The sequence below is a fragment of the Microtus pennsylvanicus genome, chromosome 9, assembly GCF_037038515.1.
Source record: "Microtus pennsylvanicus isolate mMicPen1 chromosome 9, mMicPen1.hap1, whole genome shotgun sequence".
Taxonomy (NCBI): Eukaryota; Metazoa; Chordata; class Mammalia; order Rodentia; family Cricetidae; genus Microtus; species Microtus pennsylvanicus.
In genome coordinates, this window is record NC_134587.1 from 109,901,063 (window position 1) to 109,923,640 (window position 22,578).

Consider the following 22,578-nt stretch of genomic DNA (forward strand, 5'->3'; position numbering starts at 1 on the left):
ACGCCACCAACAAACAGCAAAAATCTGTGTTAAACTCTCTCTCCATTATTTTTAAGCCTTCTCAGGTTTTTTAAGTGGGTTTAGTCCATCACGTGGGCGCCATTTGTAGTAATATGGGCGGCGGCAGGGCTGCGTCCCCAACCCCCAGACGCCTGCCCGGCTAGCTTATGCCCCGAAATAATTACACGGACACTGTATTCTTTTAAACACTGCTTGGCCCATGAGCTATAGTCCTTACTGGCTAATTCTGATATCCCGATCAACCCATTTCTAATAAACTGTAGCACCGGTCTTACCGGGAAGATTCTAGCCTAAGTCCATCCTGGGTAAGAGCTGGGGCATGGCGTCTCTCTGAGGTGTCTGCTCCTGAGAGGAGAGCTGTCGAGTCTGACCTCACTTCCTCTTCCTCCCAGCGTTTTGTTCTGTCTACTCCACCCACCTAAGGGTGGGCCTATCCAATGGGCCTAACAGTTTCTTTATTGCTTAGCCAATGAAATCAACAGATTGATATATGACACTCCCACATCAATGGTGGGCACACCTTTAAACCCAGCACTTGGGGGCAGAGGCAGGCAGATCTATGAGTTCGAGCCCAGCCTGGTCTACAGAGGGAGTCCCAGGACAGCCAAGGCTACACAGAGAAACCCTGTCTCAAAAATCAAACAAACAAAAGTAAATAGGACTAGAGGGAAGACGCAGCTTGCAGAGGTTCAGTTCTCAGTATCCACACTGCAGCTCCAATTCCAGGGGATCCAATGCCCTCTTTTGGTTCCTTTGGGTACCAGGCATGTACAAGGTGCACAGACATACATGTATGCAAACGCCTATCTCTCAACTTTGATGGAGGAAGGTCATTGGTTAAGAAATAAAGAAACTGCTTGGCCTCATAGGTTAAAACATAGGTGGGAGGAGTAAACAGAACAGAATGCTGGGAGGAAGAGGAAGTGAGCTTAGACTTAACAGCTCTGCTCTCTGGAGCAGAGACGCCATGCTCCCCGCTCCCGGGCAGACACACACGATGAAGCTCCGACCCAGGATGGACGTAGGCTAGAATCTTCCTAGTAAGCGCACCTAGCGGTGCTACACAGATGATTAGAAATGGGCTAAATTAATATGTGAGAATTAGCCTAGAAGAGGCTAGATAGAAATGGGCCAAGCAGTGTTTAAAAGAATACAATTTGTGTGTTGTTATTTCAGGGCATAAGCTAGCTTGGCGGCCGGGGTGCTGGGGACAGCCCCTGCTCCTATTACAACACAACTTAGAGACCTGTGTCCTGTGTCTCTCATTATGACATATCTTGCCTCTGAATGGAAGGACAGCTCCCTGGCCAGTGGGCTGTGGGCATTAGGTCAGGATAATGGAGAAAATGCTTTTCTTGGCGGAGCAGAACTGAGAATCCCTTGCTCTCCTGCTGGCCTTACTCAAGTCCTGGAGGGGGGGCAATGGTGCCCCCAGCTTGCACTTCCCCCTTACTGTGGCATCATGGCTACCCTGCAGTTGTCAGCTCACAGGAGGCTTCAACACTTTCTTTGCTTGAGTACAAATCTGTCATTCCCCCGCCACACTATAACTGAAAGTATGCCCAGTTCAGCTACTCGAGCCTGTGGCTCGATGGCATGCCCAGCAAGAATGTGTGGCTCAGGCTGAGCCTGCCACCCTCCAGGGGCTACCTGCATGTGAGCCACCAAAAGTCCAGGGTATATAGGGTGAAGACAAGGGTTACAGTGTTCTGGCACACTGATCTGTCCCCATGGGAACTGTCTGACGCACAGGGGTGCCCTGCTGACATGCCATGCCTGCACCACCTGGTTCCTCCTTCAGCTAAGTGGGCGAAAGGAGCATCAGAAGTGACAGCTTGTCAAGACTACAGCCATGAAAAAGTATCTTCGTGTTTCTGAGTCTCATTTAGCTCAGGCTCACTACGTAGACCAGGCTGACCTTGAACTCCCAAATCTGCCTGCCTCTCCCATTTCGGGATTACTCCACACTTGGTTATTTTTGAGACAGGGCCTTGGTTAGTAGCCCAGGTCAGTCTTGAACTAACTCTCGTTTTCTTTGAGACAGAGTCTCTCTATTATGTAGCTTTGGTTGTCCTGGAGCTCAGTATGTAGACCAGGCTGGCCTCACACGCACAGAGGTCCACCTGCCTCTGTCTCCCCGAGCGCTGGGATTAAAGGCGCACCTGGCCAGTCTTGAACTCTTTATTCTCCTGTGAATATCTATATGACACAGTGTCTCACAGAGTCTGGACTGGTCTCCTTGAATGTGCTATGTAGACAACATTGAATTCTTTTTGTTGTTGTTGTTGGTTTTGTGTTTTTGTTTTTTTTTTTTTTTGAGACAAGGTTTTCCTGTGTAGCCAGGGCTGTTCTGGAACTCACTCTGTAGACCAGGCTGGCCTTGAACTCTAGAGATTTGCCTGCCTCTGCCTCTCAAATGCTGGGCCAGTCTTGAACTCTTGATTCCCCGAGGGCTGGATGACTGTGTGCCAGCATACAAGGCTCCTGAGTGCCAAGCAAGCATTCTACCAGCCGAGCTCCAGCTCCAGTCCAGAAGCCTGGTCCACACAGTGAGACTCTGATGGCCAGGGTTGTATAAGGAGATCCAGCTCAAAACAATATCAAAACTACAAGGTGATGGTGCACATCTTTAATCCCAGCCCTCGAAGGCAGAGGCCAGCCTGGTCTACAGAGTGAGTTCCAGGACATCCAGGGCTACAGAGAGAAACCTTGTAATTAATTATACAAATAAGCACCAAGCCCCAGAGGCTATATATCTGAGAACATGGTGACAGGGACAATTTGTTGTGGGCAGTGGGCATGGGTGACACGGCCTCAGAATTCAGTGCTGATGGCTGGCTGGCTGTTAGGTACAAGGTGCAATGGGTCAGCAGGACACACTTGGAGAACACTAAAGAGCATGTGGCTGTCAACTGTACCCAGAGGACAGCCATGTGGCCATGTGTGGGGTAGGATGGTAAGTCCTCTCAGCTCACAAGCCTTGGGGCTCATGTGCATGTCGGACCACCACACAGAACACTGAAGCAGCAGCGCCACTGGCAGTGCAGGGCGATCTGCTTGAAGCCAAGGTGCTGTCACCAAGAAGATGTAGGTCAGGGGCCTAAGAAAGCCTACTTTCCATGCTCCCATTTGCTGGGACCCACATTATCTGCTCCTCAGAATTAGATAAGAAACAGACTGGAGGAGCTGAGGAGATGGCATGCCTCGAAAACATGAGGACATGAATTTGATTCCCAACAACTACATAAAAAACCCAAGTACCATCCCTGCAATTCAAGCGCAGGAGAGACAGGAAGGGCCTGCTGGCCAGCCAGTCTAGTCCAGTTAGGGAGCTCCAGTTCCAATGAGAGACTGCCTCAAACTATAAAACGGAGAGTAATAGAAAAAGACATTGTGACACTAACCTTTGGCTTCCACATATAACATGTGTACATACGTACTTACACGCCGCATGCACACACAACAGACAGGAAGGAAAGCTGTGTAACACTTACATTGAGGGTGGTGGAACGCCCACAGATATTCCTGAGATCTATGTTCTGAGAGGCCCCACAGAAGCAGCAATGCTCCAACAGCAATGACATGTACATCCCCATGACCATCCCCAATGGTTCTCTGCACACAGGTGCAGCTGGGCTGAGAGAGGATGTGAGGTAGAGAACCTTCTGGCAGTAAAAAAGAATGCCTTCAGAGGTGCAGAGATAATAGTCATGGGCCAGCTCTAAGGGCTCCCACTTCCCACATCAACATGAGTGACACCTGTAGCCAACCCTGAGACAACAGGACTGAGACACACTGAGATGTCCCCGCCTTGCTTTGGGGACAACTCTTTTAGTGCCAGGGCCCAGCCTGATAACTGCAGCTCTCACCCCTCAGTGAAGAGAGAGCATTATAAAAAGCTGGTCAAATGAAGAGAACACTGATCAAAAGGTGTCCAGCCCAGCTGACACAGAACCCCACACTGAAGAACAAGGGTAGATTGTAAGAGCCAGGAGACCAGGAAGCCTTTCTGTAGAATTTGTGTCCTACAAAGAACAGGGAAACCACACCTATGAGACCATGATAATATGGTTGCTTAAACAGGACTTTACCAATAGATGTGTTAACGTGTGGAGAAATCCCACAGGATCCCAACCCTAGATGAAGAACTACATGCAGTCAACTGTTGAGAGATAGGTAGACAAACAGACAATCTCTCTCTCTCTCTCTCTCTCTCTCTCTCTCTCTCTCTCTCTCTAATTTAAAAGACATCATGAATTTGAGAGGGGGAGGAGGAGTGCATAGGAAGGGTGGAGAAGAGGGAGGAGAAAAAGATGAAATTGCATTCTAATTTTAAAACTTAAATTTTTTTCCTGAGACAGGGTTTCTCTGTGTAACCCTGGCTGTCCTGGATTTTGCTCTGTAGACCAGGCTAGCCTCAAACTCACAGAGATCACAAAGATCCACCTCCCAAGTGCTGGGATTAAAGGCGTGTGCGACCACCACCAGGCTTGGTTCAGGCTGTTGTGTCTGAGCACAGAGCCCACAGTTGGCAATGCTGATTTGGGAAGGGTAGACATGAGGAAGTGTAAGCAGCTGCTTCACACTCCCTCTCTACAGCCCAGAGCCACCGCTGCCACCAAGCTTTTCCACGATAGACTGTGTCCCCTTAAAACAGGTCAAACGTGGTCCAGTCATTCCCAGTCACTGTGGAGGATATGTCTCACCAAGAAAATGAAAAACTCCAGTGCCTACTGTACAAAACCATACTATTCTGGATGACAGAATAGGCATTGCCTGCCTGAACTGCCCATAGGACTGTGCTGCCCTGCTTGGCTCTTCCTTTGCCCATATATGTGTATATAATATATGTACAATGTGTGTTGGTACACTTTCATCTGTGTGTGTAGATCCATGGTTAGCATCAATACTTTCCTTGATATATGTGGATTGGTGTTTTACCTACACACATGTCTATGCACATGAGATCTGCCTGCTTGCAAGGTGACAAGTCAGCTTCATATCCCTTGGAACTGGAGTCAGATGGTTGTGGGTTACCCCATGGGTGTTGGGAATTGAAACTGGGTCCTCTGTAAGAGCTCTTGACTGCTGAGCCATCTCTGCAGCCCCTCCCAATTACATACTGTGTCATCTCTGTAGCCCTTCCCCTTACAGACTGAGTTAAGGCCTCTCATTCGAACCCAGAACTCGCTGATCTGACTAGTCTGGACAGACAGCTTGACTCTAGACCCTGTGCTTCCAGGCCCACCTCACATCTACATAGGTCTGGAAACCTGAACCCCAGTCCTCATGCTCTCCTAGCAAGTCACTTAACCATTAAGCCATGTCCCTCAACCACACCTTTTAACATTTGTTTGCTTTCTGAGACAGGACCTCACGTTTCTGACTAGCCTAGAACTTAAGCTGTAACTTCTGGTCTTCTTCCTCTCTCAGGTGCTGGAGTGCCTCCCTTTTTATTATTGTTACTTTTTAAATTTAATTTATTTTAATTATACTTCTTTATTTGTAAGATGGGGCATGCCATCATCACTGGACCCTCACCGAAGCTCCTCTCAGCTTCATGCTGTTGTCCCGAGTCATGGAGATTCTGGGGTTTTGTTCCACAGGACCAGTCCTTTCACACACACCAGCAGGTCAAAGATGGGGTAGATATTAGAGTGAGCCAACCCAAGGCCCAGGATGTGGGTCTGGGTGGTAGCTGAGCTGGTTGATCTGGGCCACTGGGATGGTCCCCATCAGGAGAGGGGCAGGGCCAGCTCTCCTGGGCCCATGCCATCAGGGCCAGCTCTCCCACACCCAAGGTGTAGGGCGGGCCAGCTCTCCTGAGTTTGGTGTGGGCATGGGCGGGGCCAGCTCTCTTGAGTTTGGTGTGGGTATGGGCGGGGCCAGCTCTCCTGAGTTTGGTGTGGGTATGGGCGGGGCCAGCTCTCCTGAGTTTGGTGTGGGCATGGGCGGGGCAGTTCTCCTGCTGCAGTGACCAGTGAGGGGCAGGACCAGCTCTTCCAGGGCCAATGAAAAGTGGAGCTGGCTCAGCATGGCCCTTGGATTTCAACATGCAATGAAAAGTGGGGCTGGCCCCTGTGGCAACAGGGCCATGGACATCATCACAGACCCTAACTGCAGCAGGACCACAGACTCAGACACGGCCCTTGGCAGCAGCCTGGGCCTGAATATCACTATGGTTCCAGTGTCAGAAAGGCCTTGGACACCAATGTGGTCTCGGGAGGCTGTCCAGATCCCAGGCACCTGCGCAGCTCTTGGTGATAACAGGAGCCATGAACACCAGCTCAGACCCTGGCTGCTGCTGGGCTATGGATCCAGATTTGGCCTATGCAGCAGCCTGGGCCTGGATGACATCATGGCCCTGTGTACCTTATTAAACACAACTATTTGCAGAGGCAGAAGACTTCCACGGGGATAACTTTGGACACTTGAATTAGGATAAAATTCTGATGTTTGAATTTTGGAAGGATGGCAGAACCATGTGCTGTGAGGGGCAGACTAGGGCAGCATATGAGGCTGGAGCCAGACAGAGTCCTGGAGCAGCCTACCTGTCTTTTCCTTGATCTCGCAGAGCACGCTGAAGAGGGCAGACTTCATCCGATGGCAGTTTAGGGCATGCTTTCTGAAAGGCAGCAGAGGCATGGTGAGAAAGTTAGCTCATGGGGAGCAGGGGCCTCCTTCCCAAGAAACTAGGCCTTGCCAGCCAATGTGGCATTGGTCACACCCTGCAAAGACAGGGCGAAGATGCCACATCATTTTTACTTTTGCAGCATTAAAATAGGAATGTGCAGTCTGTGATGGGGACTTTGATTGTCAACTTGAATGGATCAAGAAACGTTTGGAGTTGGGCATGGTGGCATGAGCCTTTAATTCCAGTCCTATGGAGGCAAAGACTGGTGGATCTCCTAGTTCACAGTCTGCCTAGTTTACATAGAGAGTTCCAAGCTAGCCAGGGTTACAACAGAAATGTTAGGAATGGCTTTCTGTGAGACTGAGGTCAGGCAAGCTAGGGCTGCATAGTGAGACCTTGTCTCAACAAACACAGTCGGAAAGATGCCATGATGCACAACGGTCACCCCAGCACTTCAGTGTGAGGAGGACGAGAAGGTCAGAGTCAGTCTCAGCTATACAGTGAGCACTGAGTTTGAGGCTAGCCTGGGGTCCAGGAGATTCTGCCCCAAACAATGTAAAGACTCCATAGAAAACAAGACAGCAGAGATGTCTTAGCAGTAAAGGCCATTGCTGTGCAACCTGACAACCTCAGTGTCATCCCTAGAAACCATGAGGAAAGGAGAGAACTGACTCCTGCATTTGTCCTCTGTCCTCCATGCGCAGAGGCACACCCACACTTGTGCTCACACAGAGAGAATAATAAAATTAAACAAATAAACAAAAACACAAAAGGGGATGGTGGGAAGGCTCCTTGGGCAAGAGTGCTCGCTGGAGATCTGGATTCAATCCCTAGAGCCCACATGACGGCAGAAGCGGCTGTCACCAGTTTGCTCCGCAGGAGCACCTGCCCATGCACACGAAATAAATGTCCTTTAAAAATGCATCTTAATTACATATTAAACATACTAAAAAAAATGCATCTTAAGCCGGGCTATGGTGGCGCACGCCTTTAATCCCAGCACTCGGGAGGCAGAGGCAGGTGGATCTCTGTGAGTTCAAGACCAGCCTGGTCTGCAAGAGCTAGTTCCGGGACAGGCACCAAAGCCACAGAGAAACCCTGTCTCGAAAAACCAAATAAATAAATAAAAATGCACCTTAAAAATGGAAACAAAAAACAAGAGCAGAAAAGGAAATATCCTGGGGATTAAAGAAGCAGGCCAGGTGTGCCTGTGATGGCATTTCCAGAGGTGACCAGGTCAGTGTCAGGTGGGACCTCACAAGACACTGGAAGGTGTGAATGGTTTGAAAGAGGAAGTCCTGGGACTGAGAGATCCCTGGAGCTATGAGCCAACCTGACACCTCGTTTTGGCTACCTGCTTCCAGAACTGTTCTGCCCTGAATGTCCTCTCTGTCTGTGCCGATTGCATCTTCTCCTCCTTAAGTTGCTGACATCAGGCATTTCCTCCAGACGCGGGGACCTCACTGAGTTCCACTGACCAGGGCAGCAGAGGTGTGGCTCAGTGGGAGTGCCTGTCCAGCATGCTCCAGGCCCTGGGTCCCATCCCCAGCAATTGAACTAATAAACTACCCAAACCAATTCTAATCTGGGATGGAAAAGAACAAAAAATAATTTGGTTTTCTAAATGGCTATAGAGCACCCCCCCTCTAGTCATTATTTTTTCCTTTTTTTTTTTTTTTTGGTTTTTCAAGACAGGGTTTCTTTGTGGCTTTGGAGCCTGTCCTGGAACTAGCTCTGTAGACCAGGCTGGTCTCGAACTCACAGAGATCCGCCTGCCTCTGCCTCCTGAGTGCTGGGATTAAAGGCGTGTGCCACCACCACCCGGCCTCCTTTTTCTTTTTTCAGTTTTATGTGACAAGGTTTCTCTATAGCTTTGGAGCCTTTCCTGGCACTTGCTCTGTAGACTTGCCTTGGACTCACAGAGATTTGCCTGCCTCTGTCTTCTGAGTGCTGGAATCAAGGGCGTGTGCTTTTTTACCTCTGCTGTACTGGGGCAGGCATTTTTATTTTTAATTTATGTGTGTGGTGTTTTGCTTGCATGCCTGTCTGTGCACCATGTGCACGCCTAGTGCCTATGAAGACCAGAAGGTGTTGGATCCCATGGAACTGGATTAGAGATGGTTGTGAGGGACCATATGTGTGCTGGGAATCAAACCTGAGTCCTTTGGAAGAGTGTCCATTGCTCTTAGCACTAAGCCATTTCCCAGCCCTGCATCGGCATTCTTCAGTAACACTAGAGTATTATAAATAGTAAGTAGCAAAGCAACTATTCACAGGGCAGGTGAGATGGGTCAGGGGTAAAGAGACACTTTCCGTTAAACCTAAAGAACTGAGTTCATACCAGGGCCCACATGGTGGAAGGAGAAACGTGGAAGCTGTTCTCTGACTTCTACATACATACAAAGAAATAGATGTAATTTAAAAATTGACCAAAACTGCTTACAAAACATCTGCCCAGCGTCAGGTGTGGAGTCGTGCAGCATCTTCCAGGACGCGATGGTCCCACACAGATGTACCAGATCTCATGAGGAACCTAGTGCCTGTGCTTTTTACCTCTGCTGCACTGGGGCAGGCATTCCTGGACCCAGGTCTTGTTGGACACTGAGGGACACTTTTTATAAATATTCCAAACAGCTCCTTTATACATAGAATTTGCTTACTGCCAACAGCTCATCAAGAAGACCAACTTCAGCCAGGTGGTGGTGGCACACACCTTTAATCCCAGCACTTGGGAGACAGAGACAGGCGGATCTCTGTGAGTTCAAGGCCAGCCTGGTCTACAAGAGCTAGTTCCAGGATAGGCTCCAAAGCTACAGAGAAACCTTCTGTCTCAACCCCCCCAAAACAAACAAACAAACAAACTTCAGAGCTCAAGAGTTGGCTCAGAGGTTAAGAGCACTCTTCCTTCCTTCCTTCCTTCCTTCCTTCCTTCCTTCCTTCCTTCCTTCCTTCCTTCCTTCCTTCCTTTCTTTCTTTTTTTCCCCCAGGATGTATCTGGAAAGAGCACTTATTCTTACAAAAGACCTGGGTCCAATTCTCAGCACCCACATGGAGGTTCACTACCTCCTCAGGCACCAGACATTCATGCAAGACACTCATGCACACAAAATAGTAAAACAGACCTAAATATTTATTTAAAAAAGAAAGAAGAACACCAACTTCAAGGTCAGAAGGTCTGTAAGCAAACTCACCCTCCTGTGCCTAGTGGCTCATCCAGGGCCTAACCATGAACATAATTACACTTCCCCAATGTCCTAAGCATGAACATGATCACACTTCCCCAATGTCCTAAGCATGAACATGATCACACTTCCCCAATGTCCTAAGCATGAACATGATCACACTTCCCCAATGTCCTAAGCATGAACATGATCACACTTCCCCAATGTCCTAAGCATGAACATGATCACACTTCCCCAATGTCCTAAGCATGAACATGATCACACTTCCCCAATGTCCTAAGCATGAACATGATCACACTTCCCCAATGTCCTAAGCATGAACATGATCACACTTCCCCAATGTCCCACAGGTGGTTGGTACCTGCCATGTGCTGCACATCTTCCTATTACCACATAGGGGCTTTACTCAGGTTCTCATGTTTGCAAACAGGCATTCTCACCCAAGCCATCTTCCAACCCCTAGTTCGCTCTTCTGAAGTGTTTAAGTTCTATGGTCTGTAGTACATTCATTGTGCAATGACTGCCATTAACTCCACATCATAGCCTGTGCTAACTGGTTGCTGGTCCATGCTCTTTCTGCATCCAGCAACCATCAATCTGTCTCTATATATGCTTTTTAGGGGGCTTTTTGCACAAGTGAATTATATAGTACATGGTATTCTGGAATACTGCATGGACGAGTACTTTGCTCCTTGTCCTGGTTAACTAATATTTTATCATATGGGCAGAGGACAGTTCACTCAGCCATTTAGCCATTCCAACACCCATTTTTAGAAACTGCTTTTCTAACTCTTGAGTATAGGAGTTTGTGTGTGTGTGTGTGTGTGTGTGTGTGTGTGTGTGTGTGAGAGAGAGAGAGAGAGAGAGAGAGAGAGAGAGAGAGAGAGAGGTCAGCGTGTGTGAGTGTGTGTGTGTGTGTGAGAGAGAGAGAGAGAGAGAGAGATCCTCACTCCCTTAGGGTAGTAGTCATCAAGTCCTAGCAACCCCCACAGAGTTAGAAGCACTAATATGTTTGAGACCATCCTTGGCTTGTTACAATGGTGCTCAGGTCCTTTCTCATGACTGCTCACTGAGTGCTCTGAACCACTGAGCCATCCCACTAGCCTCATTCGCCCTTTTTTGAGACTCTCATATAGTCCAGACTGAATTTCTGATGCCTCCTATACCTCGTGAATTCTCAGTCATTTCTACAGTTCTTTTAGTGTTTTCCCCAAGGCAGGGTCTCAAGTACAGGCTGGCTTCCAACTCTCTATGAAACCAAGGCTAACCTTGTATTTCCAATCCTCTGCCTCTACATGAGTTTTGGGTGACAGGTGTGCAGCACAGTTTATGAGTCACATGAACTGCTCAGCCATCACTCATCTTGGGTATTATGAGTGATGTGGCTATAAACAACTGTGCACAAAACCGTGACCATATGCTGCAATACAACTGCGGATCACACAGTAACTCCACAGCTAACTCCATCATATATTTTGGTTTTCTTGGTTTTTTTTCCCCCAGCATCCTTTGTTCTAATACTTCTTGTTAGCAGCTGCACCTGTCTGGCAATCCTGTCCAGATCTCTCTGTCCCTGAAGAGTTAGATTGTGGCCCCCATCTTGGTCCTTTTCCACCATTTTCAGCCCCTCCGGGGCTTGGAGGATACAGCAGACCAAACTCTCAGAGCCTCTGCTGAAGTGGCTAGGTCTGACACGTTTCTCTGTCATCCTCTGTAAATCTTGGTCATAGAGCCAGCTCTGGCACCACCACACAGGTACAGGTACTGTGCTGTGGAAACAGCCTGTGTGTAGAACCACAGGGTACTGCTGTCTGGGGGTCCAGCCTCCAGCAGCACAGGGCTGTACAAGGAAGCCATGGAGTTGGCAAGCTTAACTTTTCTATCTGAGGGGGATTACAGGAAAAGGCACTCACAAACTCTCTTGATGGTTTCCTTCTTTATTCTCTCTATCTCATGTTGTTCTACAGCTTTTATATCCCAAAAGAATCTTACAGGCAGTATAAGAGTCAAAAGAGTTGTATTCCATTTTTCAAGTGAATAATTATAGGAAAACCCAGGTTTTTCACCTCCGTCACAAACAAACTATCCCAGGAACCCACATACATTCATACTCAAGCAACTTGTTACAGATTAACCTTGTGGCAGGTCTTTTACTGGCAGGCTGCATTTTGCAGTTACAAAGGAAGGGCCAATTATTTTCTTACGTATTTTGAAAGGTAATCTTATAAGGAATCTTAAAGGAACCCAAACCTAATTTTTTTTTTTCGAGACAGGGTTTCTCTGTAGCTTTTGGTGCCTGTCCCGGAACTAGCTCTTGTAGACCAGGCTGGCCTTGAACTCACAGAGATCCGCCTGCCTCTGCCTCCCGAGTGCTGGGATTAAAGGCGTGCGCCACCACCGCCCGGCATACCTAAATTTTTATATATGAGAAAGAATCAGGCAGCTCCACGTGGGCACATATCCATTCATTAATGATTTTTTACATCAGGAGATTGAGGACAGAAATGGGTATAAAGAATTAATCATCACCTTTGGTCATCAGCCAATCCTAGCAAGGGCAGTGTGTCAGCCAGTAGTAACTGAGCAGATTTGTTCTTGTTCCCTGACCTTAAGGAGTTCCTCATTCATCCATGCGCCTTTATAAAACTTCAGATTGTCTCCTTGGGTTTTTCACCTCAAAACTGTTTAGCAAAAACATCTTAGTCTAACTTTGCTATTTCCAAAGCTTTGTTTCAACTGTGATGCACTCCAAGGCCTGTGAACACATCTCCCAACATTAAGGTTAAAGGAATTTAAACTAACTGGGCTACTGGAACTCCACTGTTAGTCACTAACTTGAGCTACTTACTATCCATGCAGCTGTGAAACAGACCCTTGAATTTATTTTTATTAATCAAAACTCTGTATAAGCTATCATTATTATTATCAAATTGGACAGTACAGCTTAGGGGGTCATATTCTTGACATCCACAGGTAAAAATGCCCAGTAGAACAGGATGTTTCCAAAAGATAAACGCATTATATCACAGGTAGTGGAGATCTCCCCACGTCCACTCACACCACACTAGATATCAGAGAAAGAGAGCCGCAGCAAACATGAAGAGGCACAGCAGAAGCAAAAGACATTTCAGAATCTGTAGTCCCGTGGCCTTGCCTAAACGAGATGGACCCATCAGGGGATTCCCTTCTGCTGGGCTGACACCGGGAACTTCAACTGCAACCTGCTCCTCCTCTGGCAAGGCCCACAACAACAGGGGGCAAGCTCTTTATGTTTGGCCAACTTGACTATATCCACCCATCTGGGGACTTTCAGCTTCCTGGACTTTCTGAGGAAGACTGCCAAAGCTCCGACAATCTCCTGCTGGTTACCGTCTTTTACAGTAACTCCAGACACAACACAGCCTCCATGCATTGGTTCTTGGTTTTTTCGAGACAGGGTTTCTCTGTGTGGCCTTGGCTTCCCTGGAACTTGCTTTATAGACTAGGCTGGCCCTAAACTCAGAATATTTTTGGTTTTCTGAGACAGGGCTATAATGGGTAATGGCTGTCCTGACTTGATGTGTAGACTAGGCTGGCCTTGAACTCAGAGACCCACCTGCTTCTACCTCCCAAGTGCTGGGATTAAAGGCCTGTGCCACCAATGCCTGGCTCAGTCTCATTTTTAATAAATCATTGTCTGATTCCAGGTTAGATGTGCATCAACATTTTCTTTTAAGTGTTTTACAAGTTGTCTAGGAGTAGTGGCTCATGACTGTAATTCTGGCACTCAAGTAACAGACAGGCCACTGTAAGTGTCAGGAAAATCTGAGCTAAGATATTGTCTTAAAAACAAACAAACAGGGCTGGAGAGATGGCTCAGCCGTTAAAGGCTAGGCTCACAACCATAAATATAAAGAGTTCGGTTCCCAGCACCCACGGCTGTCTCTCCAGCCACCAAAAAAAAAAAAAACAAACAAACAAACAAACAAACAAAAAGCAGTTATTCAGGGTTAGACACCTGGTCTGTCTCTGTGTTGCTGGCAATTGAAAGCAGACTCTCCAGTGTGCTAATGTTCTACCATGCACTCTCATCCCCAGCCATGTGTCCGAGTTGAACACATGGCAATGAGATGAGATGGGGAGCCATACCAGTCAGTCTTTGGTCAACTTGGTCAGGTTAGCATCTTCTGAGAAGAGGATCCTCATCTGAGTCTCCATCAGACTCATCTGTGGGAAGCCTGTAGAGCACCGTGTGATTAAGACCTGATGTGGCCCAGCCCACTGTGGGCAGTGTCAACCCTGGCCAGGTGCTGTGGCCTGAAAAAGCAGGCTGAGCAAGCCCTAGGGAACAAGGCAGGGAGCAGCAGTCCTCCATGGCCTCTGCTTCTCTGCTTCAGCCCCTGCCACGGCTTCCACTGCCCTCTCCTCTTCAAGCTGCTTCTGTCATGGTGCTCATCACAGCAGGAGAAACCCAATGGGGTCAGACTCCACTTCCACTCTTCCAGAAGTGCTGGCACACCTGTCAGATGCCACTCACGTGCTGGGGTTCCAGCCTATGCAGCAGAGCTGGCCTAGGTGTGCAAAGCCCTAGTGTGGCGGTGCACATCTGTATTCCTAGTGTGGTGGTGCACATCTGTAACCCTAGTGTGGTGGTGCACATCTGTATCTTAGTGTGCTAATGCACATCTGTAACCCTAGTGTGGTTGTGCACATCTGTAACCCTAGTGTGGCTGTGCACATCTGTAATCCTAGTGTGGCTGTGCACATCTGTAATCCTAGTGTGGTTGTGCACATCTGTAACCCTAGTGTGGTGGTACACATCTGTAATCCTAGTGTGGCTGTGCACATCTGTAATCCTAGTGTGGTTGTGCACATCTGTAACCCTAGTGTGGTGGTACACATCTGTAATCCTAGTGTGGCTGTGCACATCTGTAGCTCTATGTGGCCATGTACATCTGTAATCCTAGTGTGCCGGTGCACATCTGTAATCCTAGTGTGCCGGTGCACATCTGTAATCCTAGTGTGGTTGTGCAAATCTGTAATCCTAGTGTGGCTGTGCACATCTGTAATCCTAGTGTGGTGGTACACATCTGTAATCCTAGTGTGGTTGTGCAAATCTGTAATCCTGGTGTGGCTGTGCACATCTGTAATCCTAGTGTGGTTGTGCACATCTGTAACCCTAGTGTGGTGGTACACATCTGTAATCCTAGTGTGGCTGTGCACATCTGTAGCTCTATGTGGCCATGTACATCTGTAATCCTAGTGTGCCGGTGCACATCTGTAATCCTAGTGTGGTTGTGCACATCTGTAATCCTAGTGTGGTTGTGCACATCTGTAATCCTAGTGTGCCGGTGCACATCTGTAATCCTAGTGTGGTTGTGCACATCTGTAATCCTAGTGTGCCGGTGCACATCTGTAATCCTAGTGTGGCTGTGCACATCTGTAATCCTAGTGTGGTTGTGCACATCTGTAATCCTAGTGTGCTGGTGCACATCTGTAATCCTAGTGTGGCCCTGCACATCTGTAGCTCTATGTGGCCGTGCACATCTGTAATCCAGGTTTTATTTTATTGTTTTTAAATATTTATTTATTTATTTATTTATTTATTTATTTATTTATTTATTTATTTATTATGTATACAATTTTCTGTCTGTGTGTATGCCTGAAGGCCAGAAGAGGGCGCCAGACCTCTTTACAGATGGTTGTGAGCCACCATGTGGTTGCTGGGAATCGAACTCGGGTCCTTTGGAAGAGCAGGCAATGCTCTTAACCACTGAGCCATCTCTCCAGCCCTGTAATCCAGGTTTTAGAGGAGAGAAGGGGGGTCAGAAGTGTTGTGCCAGATTATGATCCCCAGAGAGACCACCAGAGACCAGAGAAGCCCAGACTGTAATAAGCAAGGTTTATTTAACATAATACAAACTAGTTTGGGACCCGTCTATAACACCGTCTCAGCAAGGTGGAGAGGAGTTAGAGCTCCTCTGTGGGGTCAGCTGTTAAAGGCAGGAGAAACACAAACAGCCCTTCAGGGCGGTTAGGGGGATTTGGCACAGCTGCAACTCCATGAAGGTCTTTGCTTTCTCTCCCAGCTTGTTCTTTGTTCTTAGAGCAAGGCTGCCCTGTTTCTGAGTCAGGCCATCTTTATCAGCCTGTACTAGGTGGCCAGGCATAATTTCTCAGGTGGGAGTGGAGAAGGCCACTATCTTCCTGAAAACAAGCTAGTCTGGGGTTCTGTTTTTAAAACATTCTGCTAGGAAATTTCTTCTCACCCCTTTGAGAGTAAGGGGTGAGGGTCTCACAGGAAGTTCAAAGTCATCTGGGATATGTGCTGACATGAGACCCTGTCTCAATTCTATTCCTCTGACCTAGACTTAAGCGCAATGCATTTACTGTTTGTTGTCTTCAGACTTATTTACTTATTTATTGTTTGCTATGTAGCCTGAGCTGACCTCAAACTTGCAGGCTTAAAGGGTTTCCTGTCCTGCTGTGGGACAATGGTCTGTATTCTGTCAATTATATTTTAAATAAATGCTGATTGGCCAGCAACCAGGCAGGAAGTATAGGTGGGACAACCAGAGAGAAAATACAGGTGGGTCAAGGAGAACAGGAGAATTCTGGGAAGAAGAAAGCTTGGTCGGTAGTCCTGTCCCAGCAACAGAAGAAGCAAGATGTGACTGCCCTGCTGAATAAGGTACTAAGCCATGTGGCTAACATAGATAAGAATAATGGGCTAATATAAGTTGTAAGAGTTATTAATAAGAAGCCTGAAGTACTGGGCCAATCAGTTTATAACTAATGTAGAGCGTTGTGTGATTTCCTTGGGATTTAACGACTGCGGGAATCGGGCAGGAGAGAAACCCTCAACAACACTGGCCTCAGCCCTGAGCTGGAGTTGCTACGGTGTGCGCCGTATGCTGGGCTGAAATGCACTTTCTTTCAAACGTTTGGTTCCTTTGAGACATGTGGCACAGGCTAGGGTTAAACTTCCCATTCTTCGGGCTACCATTACTGAATGCTTGGATTAGAAGCAGCAACCACATCAGGCTATGTGAAATATTTATATTTTAATTGTGTGTGTGTGTGTGTGTGTGTGTGTGTGTGTGTGTGTGCTAGCATGAAACCCAGGGCCCTCCAACACTGGGCAGACCCCTAAACTGAGCTACACAGGAAGTCCTTTTTACTTTTGATTTTCAGTTTGAGACAGCACCTTGCTCAATTGCCTAGGCTTAGTCCCCTACCTGCTGGGGTTACAGGCATACACAACCACAGCCAGTCTAAAATACATTCTAAAAATGTATTTCATGGGCTGGATGTGGTAGCACACACCTGTAATTCCAGCACTCGGCAGGGGGCAGAGGCAGGGGGATCTCTATGAGTTCAAGTCAGCCTGGTTTACATGTGGAACCGCCAGGACAGTCAGGGATACAGAGAGACCCTGTCTTGGGGAGGGAGGGAGGAAAAGAGGAAGAGGGGGGAGGGGGGAGGGAGGGAGGAAAAGAGGGAGGGAGGGGGGAGGGGGAGGGAGGAGAGTGAGAGAGAGAGAGAGCAGCGATTGTGTTTTGTAGGCTATGCTTCAGGAAGGAAGGAAGAGCCAGGGGACCCACCGTGGAGGCCACCAAACCTGCACAGGACTGAGGTGTGGCTAGCCCAGGTCAGATTTTTAACTTGGGGATAGATCTGCAGGACCTTTGTGTAAAGTGTTGAAAGATTTTGAGGGAAAAGAAAATGCCAAGACAGCCAGCAAGCCAGACCTAGATCACAGACTGTGCAGGCCCAGATGCAGGCTTCATCAGGCTCACATCGCAGCCCTTGAGCACACAGGCAGGGCCAGCGACTCCAAGATGGAGCACTAGCACAGGCAATCATTGGCCTGAAGATTTGAGGAATCTCTGCAGGAGGGGGCGGGAACCCAGACAAAAGCTCAGACTCTCAGAGGTCACATGGAAGACAGTGGAATCCAGATGCCAGTGAGGAGGAACAGAAAAAGCATGCCAGGAGAAGGGGACTTCCTATAGTTCCAGGGTGACTCCGTGAGGGTGGAGCACAGAGTGTAGGAGAGAGTGGAGGTGTGAGGAAACAGAAACAGCAGTCATACACTCAGCCATCTTGTCATGAAGGAATGCAAAGAAATGCAGCAGGTGCCAGCATCAAGTGTGCAGGCAACTGGGTTTCTGCTCTGTTGTATGAGGCTTGGCCAAGCTGGCTCAGCTAACTCCTAGACAGAAACTGCCTTCCAAAATCACATTGGCTACTCCCAAGCCTCCTCCAACAACTCTCATCTTGCACACCACCAAGGCTGTCCCTGTCCTCAGTCACCACGTTCCAGGTCCTAGACAAATAGAGACATGGCCTATGACCCAGAGGAGAGCAAGTGTCTACTCCATCCAGTTCCAGGCTGGCTCAAACTGGCCTGCCCAGTCCATCCAGTTCATTCTGGAGAAAATCCTATCAAAGGTCTAGGTCACAGCCTAGAACAGACACTCACTCACGCGGGCACACATAGAGACACACCCCACCTCTACGGCCAAGGTGCTGTTTGGTATGGTGTGCCCCTCCTCTTAGGAGCAGTGAGTAAACTTTGCTTTCAAATGTGCTTGTGTCCAGGTGTGCCACCCTGTCACACTTAATTCAAACAAATGTGTTTCATATCCAGTCAGGATGAAGCTGGAGAGATGGCTCAGCAGCTAAGAGCTTTTGTATTACTCTTGCAAAGGACAAAATAAGTTTGGTTCCCAGCACCCATGTTGGGCGACTCATGACCACTTGTGACTCTAGCTGCAGGGATCAGACGCCTCTTCTAACCTCTGAGAGCAAAGCACTCACACATGTACACATCTTAGAGACAGGACACATATATACACAAATGAATGTCTGATTTTTGTTTGTTTTGTAGACAGGGTTTCTCTGTGTTGCTCTGGTTGTCCTGGATCTCACATGTAGACCAGGCTGGCCTTGAACTCAGAATTCATCTGCCTCTGCCTCGAGTGCTGGGATTAAAGGTGTGTACCACTGGCAAGATGGGTCTTGTGTGCACAGGTGCACACACAAAGATACTGGTGTTTTACCTGCATATATATCTATCTGTGTGAGAAAGGCAGATCCCTTAGAAGTGGTGTTACAGATAGCTGTGATCTGCCGTGTGTGTGCTGAGAATTGAACCCATGTGCTCTGAAAGAGCAGCCAGTGCTCTTAATCTCTAAGCCATCTCTCTAGCCCAGAATAGTTAGTTTTTTTTTAAAAAAATATTTTTGACTAATTTTATGTGTATGAATGCTTTGCCTGTATATATGTACGTGCACTATGTGTGTGCCTGGTACGCACAGAAGTCAGAGGAGGGGTTAGGAACCCCTGGAAGTGAGTTATGGATGGTTGTGAACCCCCATGTGGATGCTGAGAATTGAATCTCGGTCCTCTGCAAGAGCAACAAATGGTCTCCACTGCTAAGCTATCTCTCTAACACACTCCCTTTTAATTTTTTTATTGATATTTATTGAGCTCTACATTTTTCTCTGCTCCCCTCCCTGCCTCTCCCTTCCCCCTCCAACCCTCCTCCAAGGTCCCCATGCTCCCAATGTACTCAGGAGATCTTGTCTTTTTCTAATTTCTACTTCCCATGTAGATTAGATCTATGTAAGTCTCTCTTAGGGTCCTCATTGTTGTCTAATTTCTCTGGGATTGTGGTTTGTAGGCTGGCTTTCTTTGCTTTATGTTTAAAAACCACCTATGAGTGAGTAAATGTGATAATTGCCTTTCTGTGTCTGGGTTACCTCACTCAAAATAATGTTTTCAAGCTCCATCCATTTATCTGCAAAATTCAAGCTGTCATTTTTTTCTGCTGTGTAGTACTCCACTGTGTAAATGTACCACGTTTTTCTAATCCATTCTTTGATCAAGGGACATTTAGGTTGTTTCCAGGTTCTGGCTATGACAAACAAAGCTGCTATGAACATGGTTAAGCACGTGTCCTGTGGCACAATTGAGCATCCTTTGAATATATATCCAAAAGTGGTATTACTGGGTCTGGAGAAAGGTTGTTTCCTAATTTTCTGAGAAATCGCCACACTGACATCCAAAGGGGTTGTACCAGCTTGCATTCACACCAGCAAAGCAGAAGTGTTCTCTTTTCCCCACAACCTCTCCAGCATAAGTTGTCATCAGAGTTTTTGATCTTGGCCATTCTTACAGATGAAATCTGAGTTGTTTTGATTTGCATTTCTCTGATGACTAAGGATGTTGACCATTTCCTTAAGTGTCTTTCAGCCACTTTAGATTCCTCTGTTGAGAGTTCTCTGTTTAGGTCTGTACTCCATCTTTTTTTTATTGGATTATGTGATCTTTTGGTGTCCAATTTCTTGAGTTCTTTGTATTTTGGAGATCAGACCTCTGTCTGATTTGGGGTTAGTGAAGATCTTTTCCCATTCCGTAGGCTGTCATTTTGTCTTGTTGACCGTGTCCTTTGCTTTACACATGATAAATGGGATCAGGAGGTCCCATTTATTAATTATTTCTCTCAGTGTCTGTGCTGCTGGGGTTATATTTAGGAGGTGGTCTCCTGTGCCAATGTGTTCAAGTGTACTTCCCACTTTCTCGTCTATAAGGTTCAGTGTGGCTGGCTTTATGTTGAGGTCTTTGATCCATTTGGACTTGAGTTTTGTGCATGGTTATAGATATGGGTCTATTTTCATTTTTCTACATGTTGATATGATGGAGGTGGGTCTTGTATCTATCTGTTGCTTTCATTGGTTAATTAATAAAGAAACTGCTTGGCCTTTGATAGGACAGAAAATTAGGTAGGCAGAGTAGACTGAACAGAATTCTGGGAGAAAGAAAGCTGAGTCAGGCAGTCGCCATGATTCTCCCACTCCAGACAGACACAGGTTAAGATCTTTCCTGGTAAGTCAGCTCGTGGTGCTACACAGAATATTAGAAATGAGTTAGATTAATATGTAAGAGCTAGCCAATAAGAGGTTAAAACTATTGGGCCAGGCAGTGTTTAAAAGAATACAGTTTCTGTGTAATTATTTTGGGTAAAGCTAGCCAGATGGCGGTAAGTGGCCTGCCGTCGTTCCTTCTATAGAGTGGCGCCCAGATGTGGTAACTAACTCGACGTAAAACCTGAGAGAACTTAATTTTAAACACAGAAAAACCAGAGTTTACCACAGCTTTTTGCTGTTTGCTAGAGTGTGCTGCAGAGAAATTTTCCTGACTAAGCCTCAGCAGGAAAAAAGCTGCATGCTTTAAAACACGGCTTCCTGGGGCTGTGCTGCCAGCGTGAACTCTGGCTTTAAAGCATTTCAATGGCTTTTATGGGACTGGATGTTTGTGTTCTCGCTCTGGATTGGGAGGAAAGTAGCTGAGACCATGTCCTTGGCTCAGCGCTCCCGCCTGCACCTGGGCAGACAGCAGAATCAGGCTTAGGCAGGCGGAAGAGCATGGCAGATTCCTGCTGCCATACAGAGACGTGTTTTCAGATTGCACAGTGCTCTGTGTGTCAGATTTGGCTGTAACTTGGATGAAAAGAGTTTCTGTGCCACACGCTCAGTCTCAGAGTTAAACTGCTGAGTGCGGCTCCATTGTGGACTGCTGTGTGCCTGGAACTGTGTGTGGCTCAGGGGCACCAAATGGCTCTGAGGCAGGAGCCGCTCAACTCCTCCATGCTGAACTGTGCTGGTCTCAGGCAGGAACTGCAGTAATTACCATAATAACAGCGCAGTTAAGGTTTAGACTGGGCAGGAAACAGGCTCTACCTATTACCGTATTACCTCTACATGTCGCAACTTAAGTTTTTAAGAAGTGCTTAACATTTTAAGAAATGCTCCTGGATAGTAAAAAAATTACAGATTCACAATAGGACAGATTCAGACCACTAAATGGATCACAGTGTTGGATGAGTGTACGTAGGTTTGAGAGAGAGAAAAAAAATAGAGAATAAAGTTAATGCCTTTAAAAAAAAGGGCAAAGGGGCTGGAGAGATGGCTCAGAGGTTAAGAGCATTGCCTGCTCTTCCAAAGGTCCTGAGTTCAATTCCCAGCAACCACATGGTGGCTCACAGCCATCTGTAATGGGGTCTGTTACCCTCTTCTGGCCTGCAGGCATACACACAGACAGAATATTGTATACATACTAAATAAATAAAAAAAGGGCAAAGTCTTTAATGAGACAGAATAAAGTAAACTGATAGAGTAAAAATAAGCTGAGTAAAAAGAAGCCATGTAAAAATGGAAAATTCACAGAGAGTCTGGATTCTTTGTATTATTGTGTTTTCTTTAAAATTTTTGACTGTGGAGGAGCTAAGTACAGAGAGACATTTCATTATATGGGCTGCCAAGCTGAACCAGAATGGATATCATAAGGGTATTATGATTTCAGAATTTGGGTCTAGGGATATGATGCTTTGGAGAGGGTCTTCTTTTGTCTTCACAGAGGATGAGACCCTGTGGATTGCTTCTATCCCAATATGGTATGACAGACCACGCCCTCCTGAAAGGTTGCTATGAAAACCCTCAAAAAATTACTTCACTCAACTGCCGACTGAGATGACCCTGGCACACAGGTTACATCCTAAATGATCTGATTAACAGCACCCCCATTCAGCTTGAAGCAGTTTGGAGAGAAATAACTGTGCCCATATTCCCAAATATTGTTTATAAATGTTCTTTTACATTTAAAGGGGGAAATGATATAGGTATGAATAATTTGCATTGGTGTAGATTTTAAGGTCAATTTTGTTATATGTATATGTATTTCTGATCTTGATTAAAG

The 22,578-nt window shown here is 47.0% G+C and overlaps 1 protein-coding gene across 1 annotated transcript in view; it reads right to left on the reverse strand.

Annotated features, from left to right (window-relative positions):
* Pbx4 (PBX homeobox 4) overlaps nt 1-22,578 on the reverse strand; it is a 56,084-nt gene that overhangs the window by 17,668 nt on the left and 15,838 nt on the right. Inside the window, exon 2 of the mRNA XM_075987320.1 lies at nt 6,573-6,646. Coding sequence (XP_075843435.1) covers nt 6,573-6,646 — 74 coding nt within the window. The remainder of the gene's footprint in view (nt 1-6,572; nt 6,647-22,578) is intronic.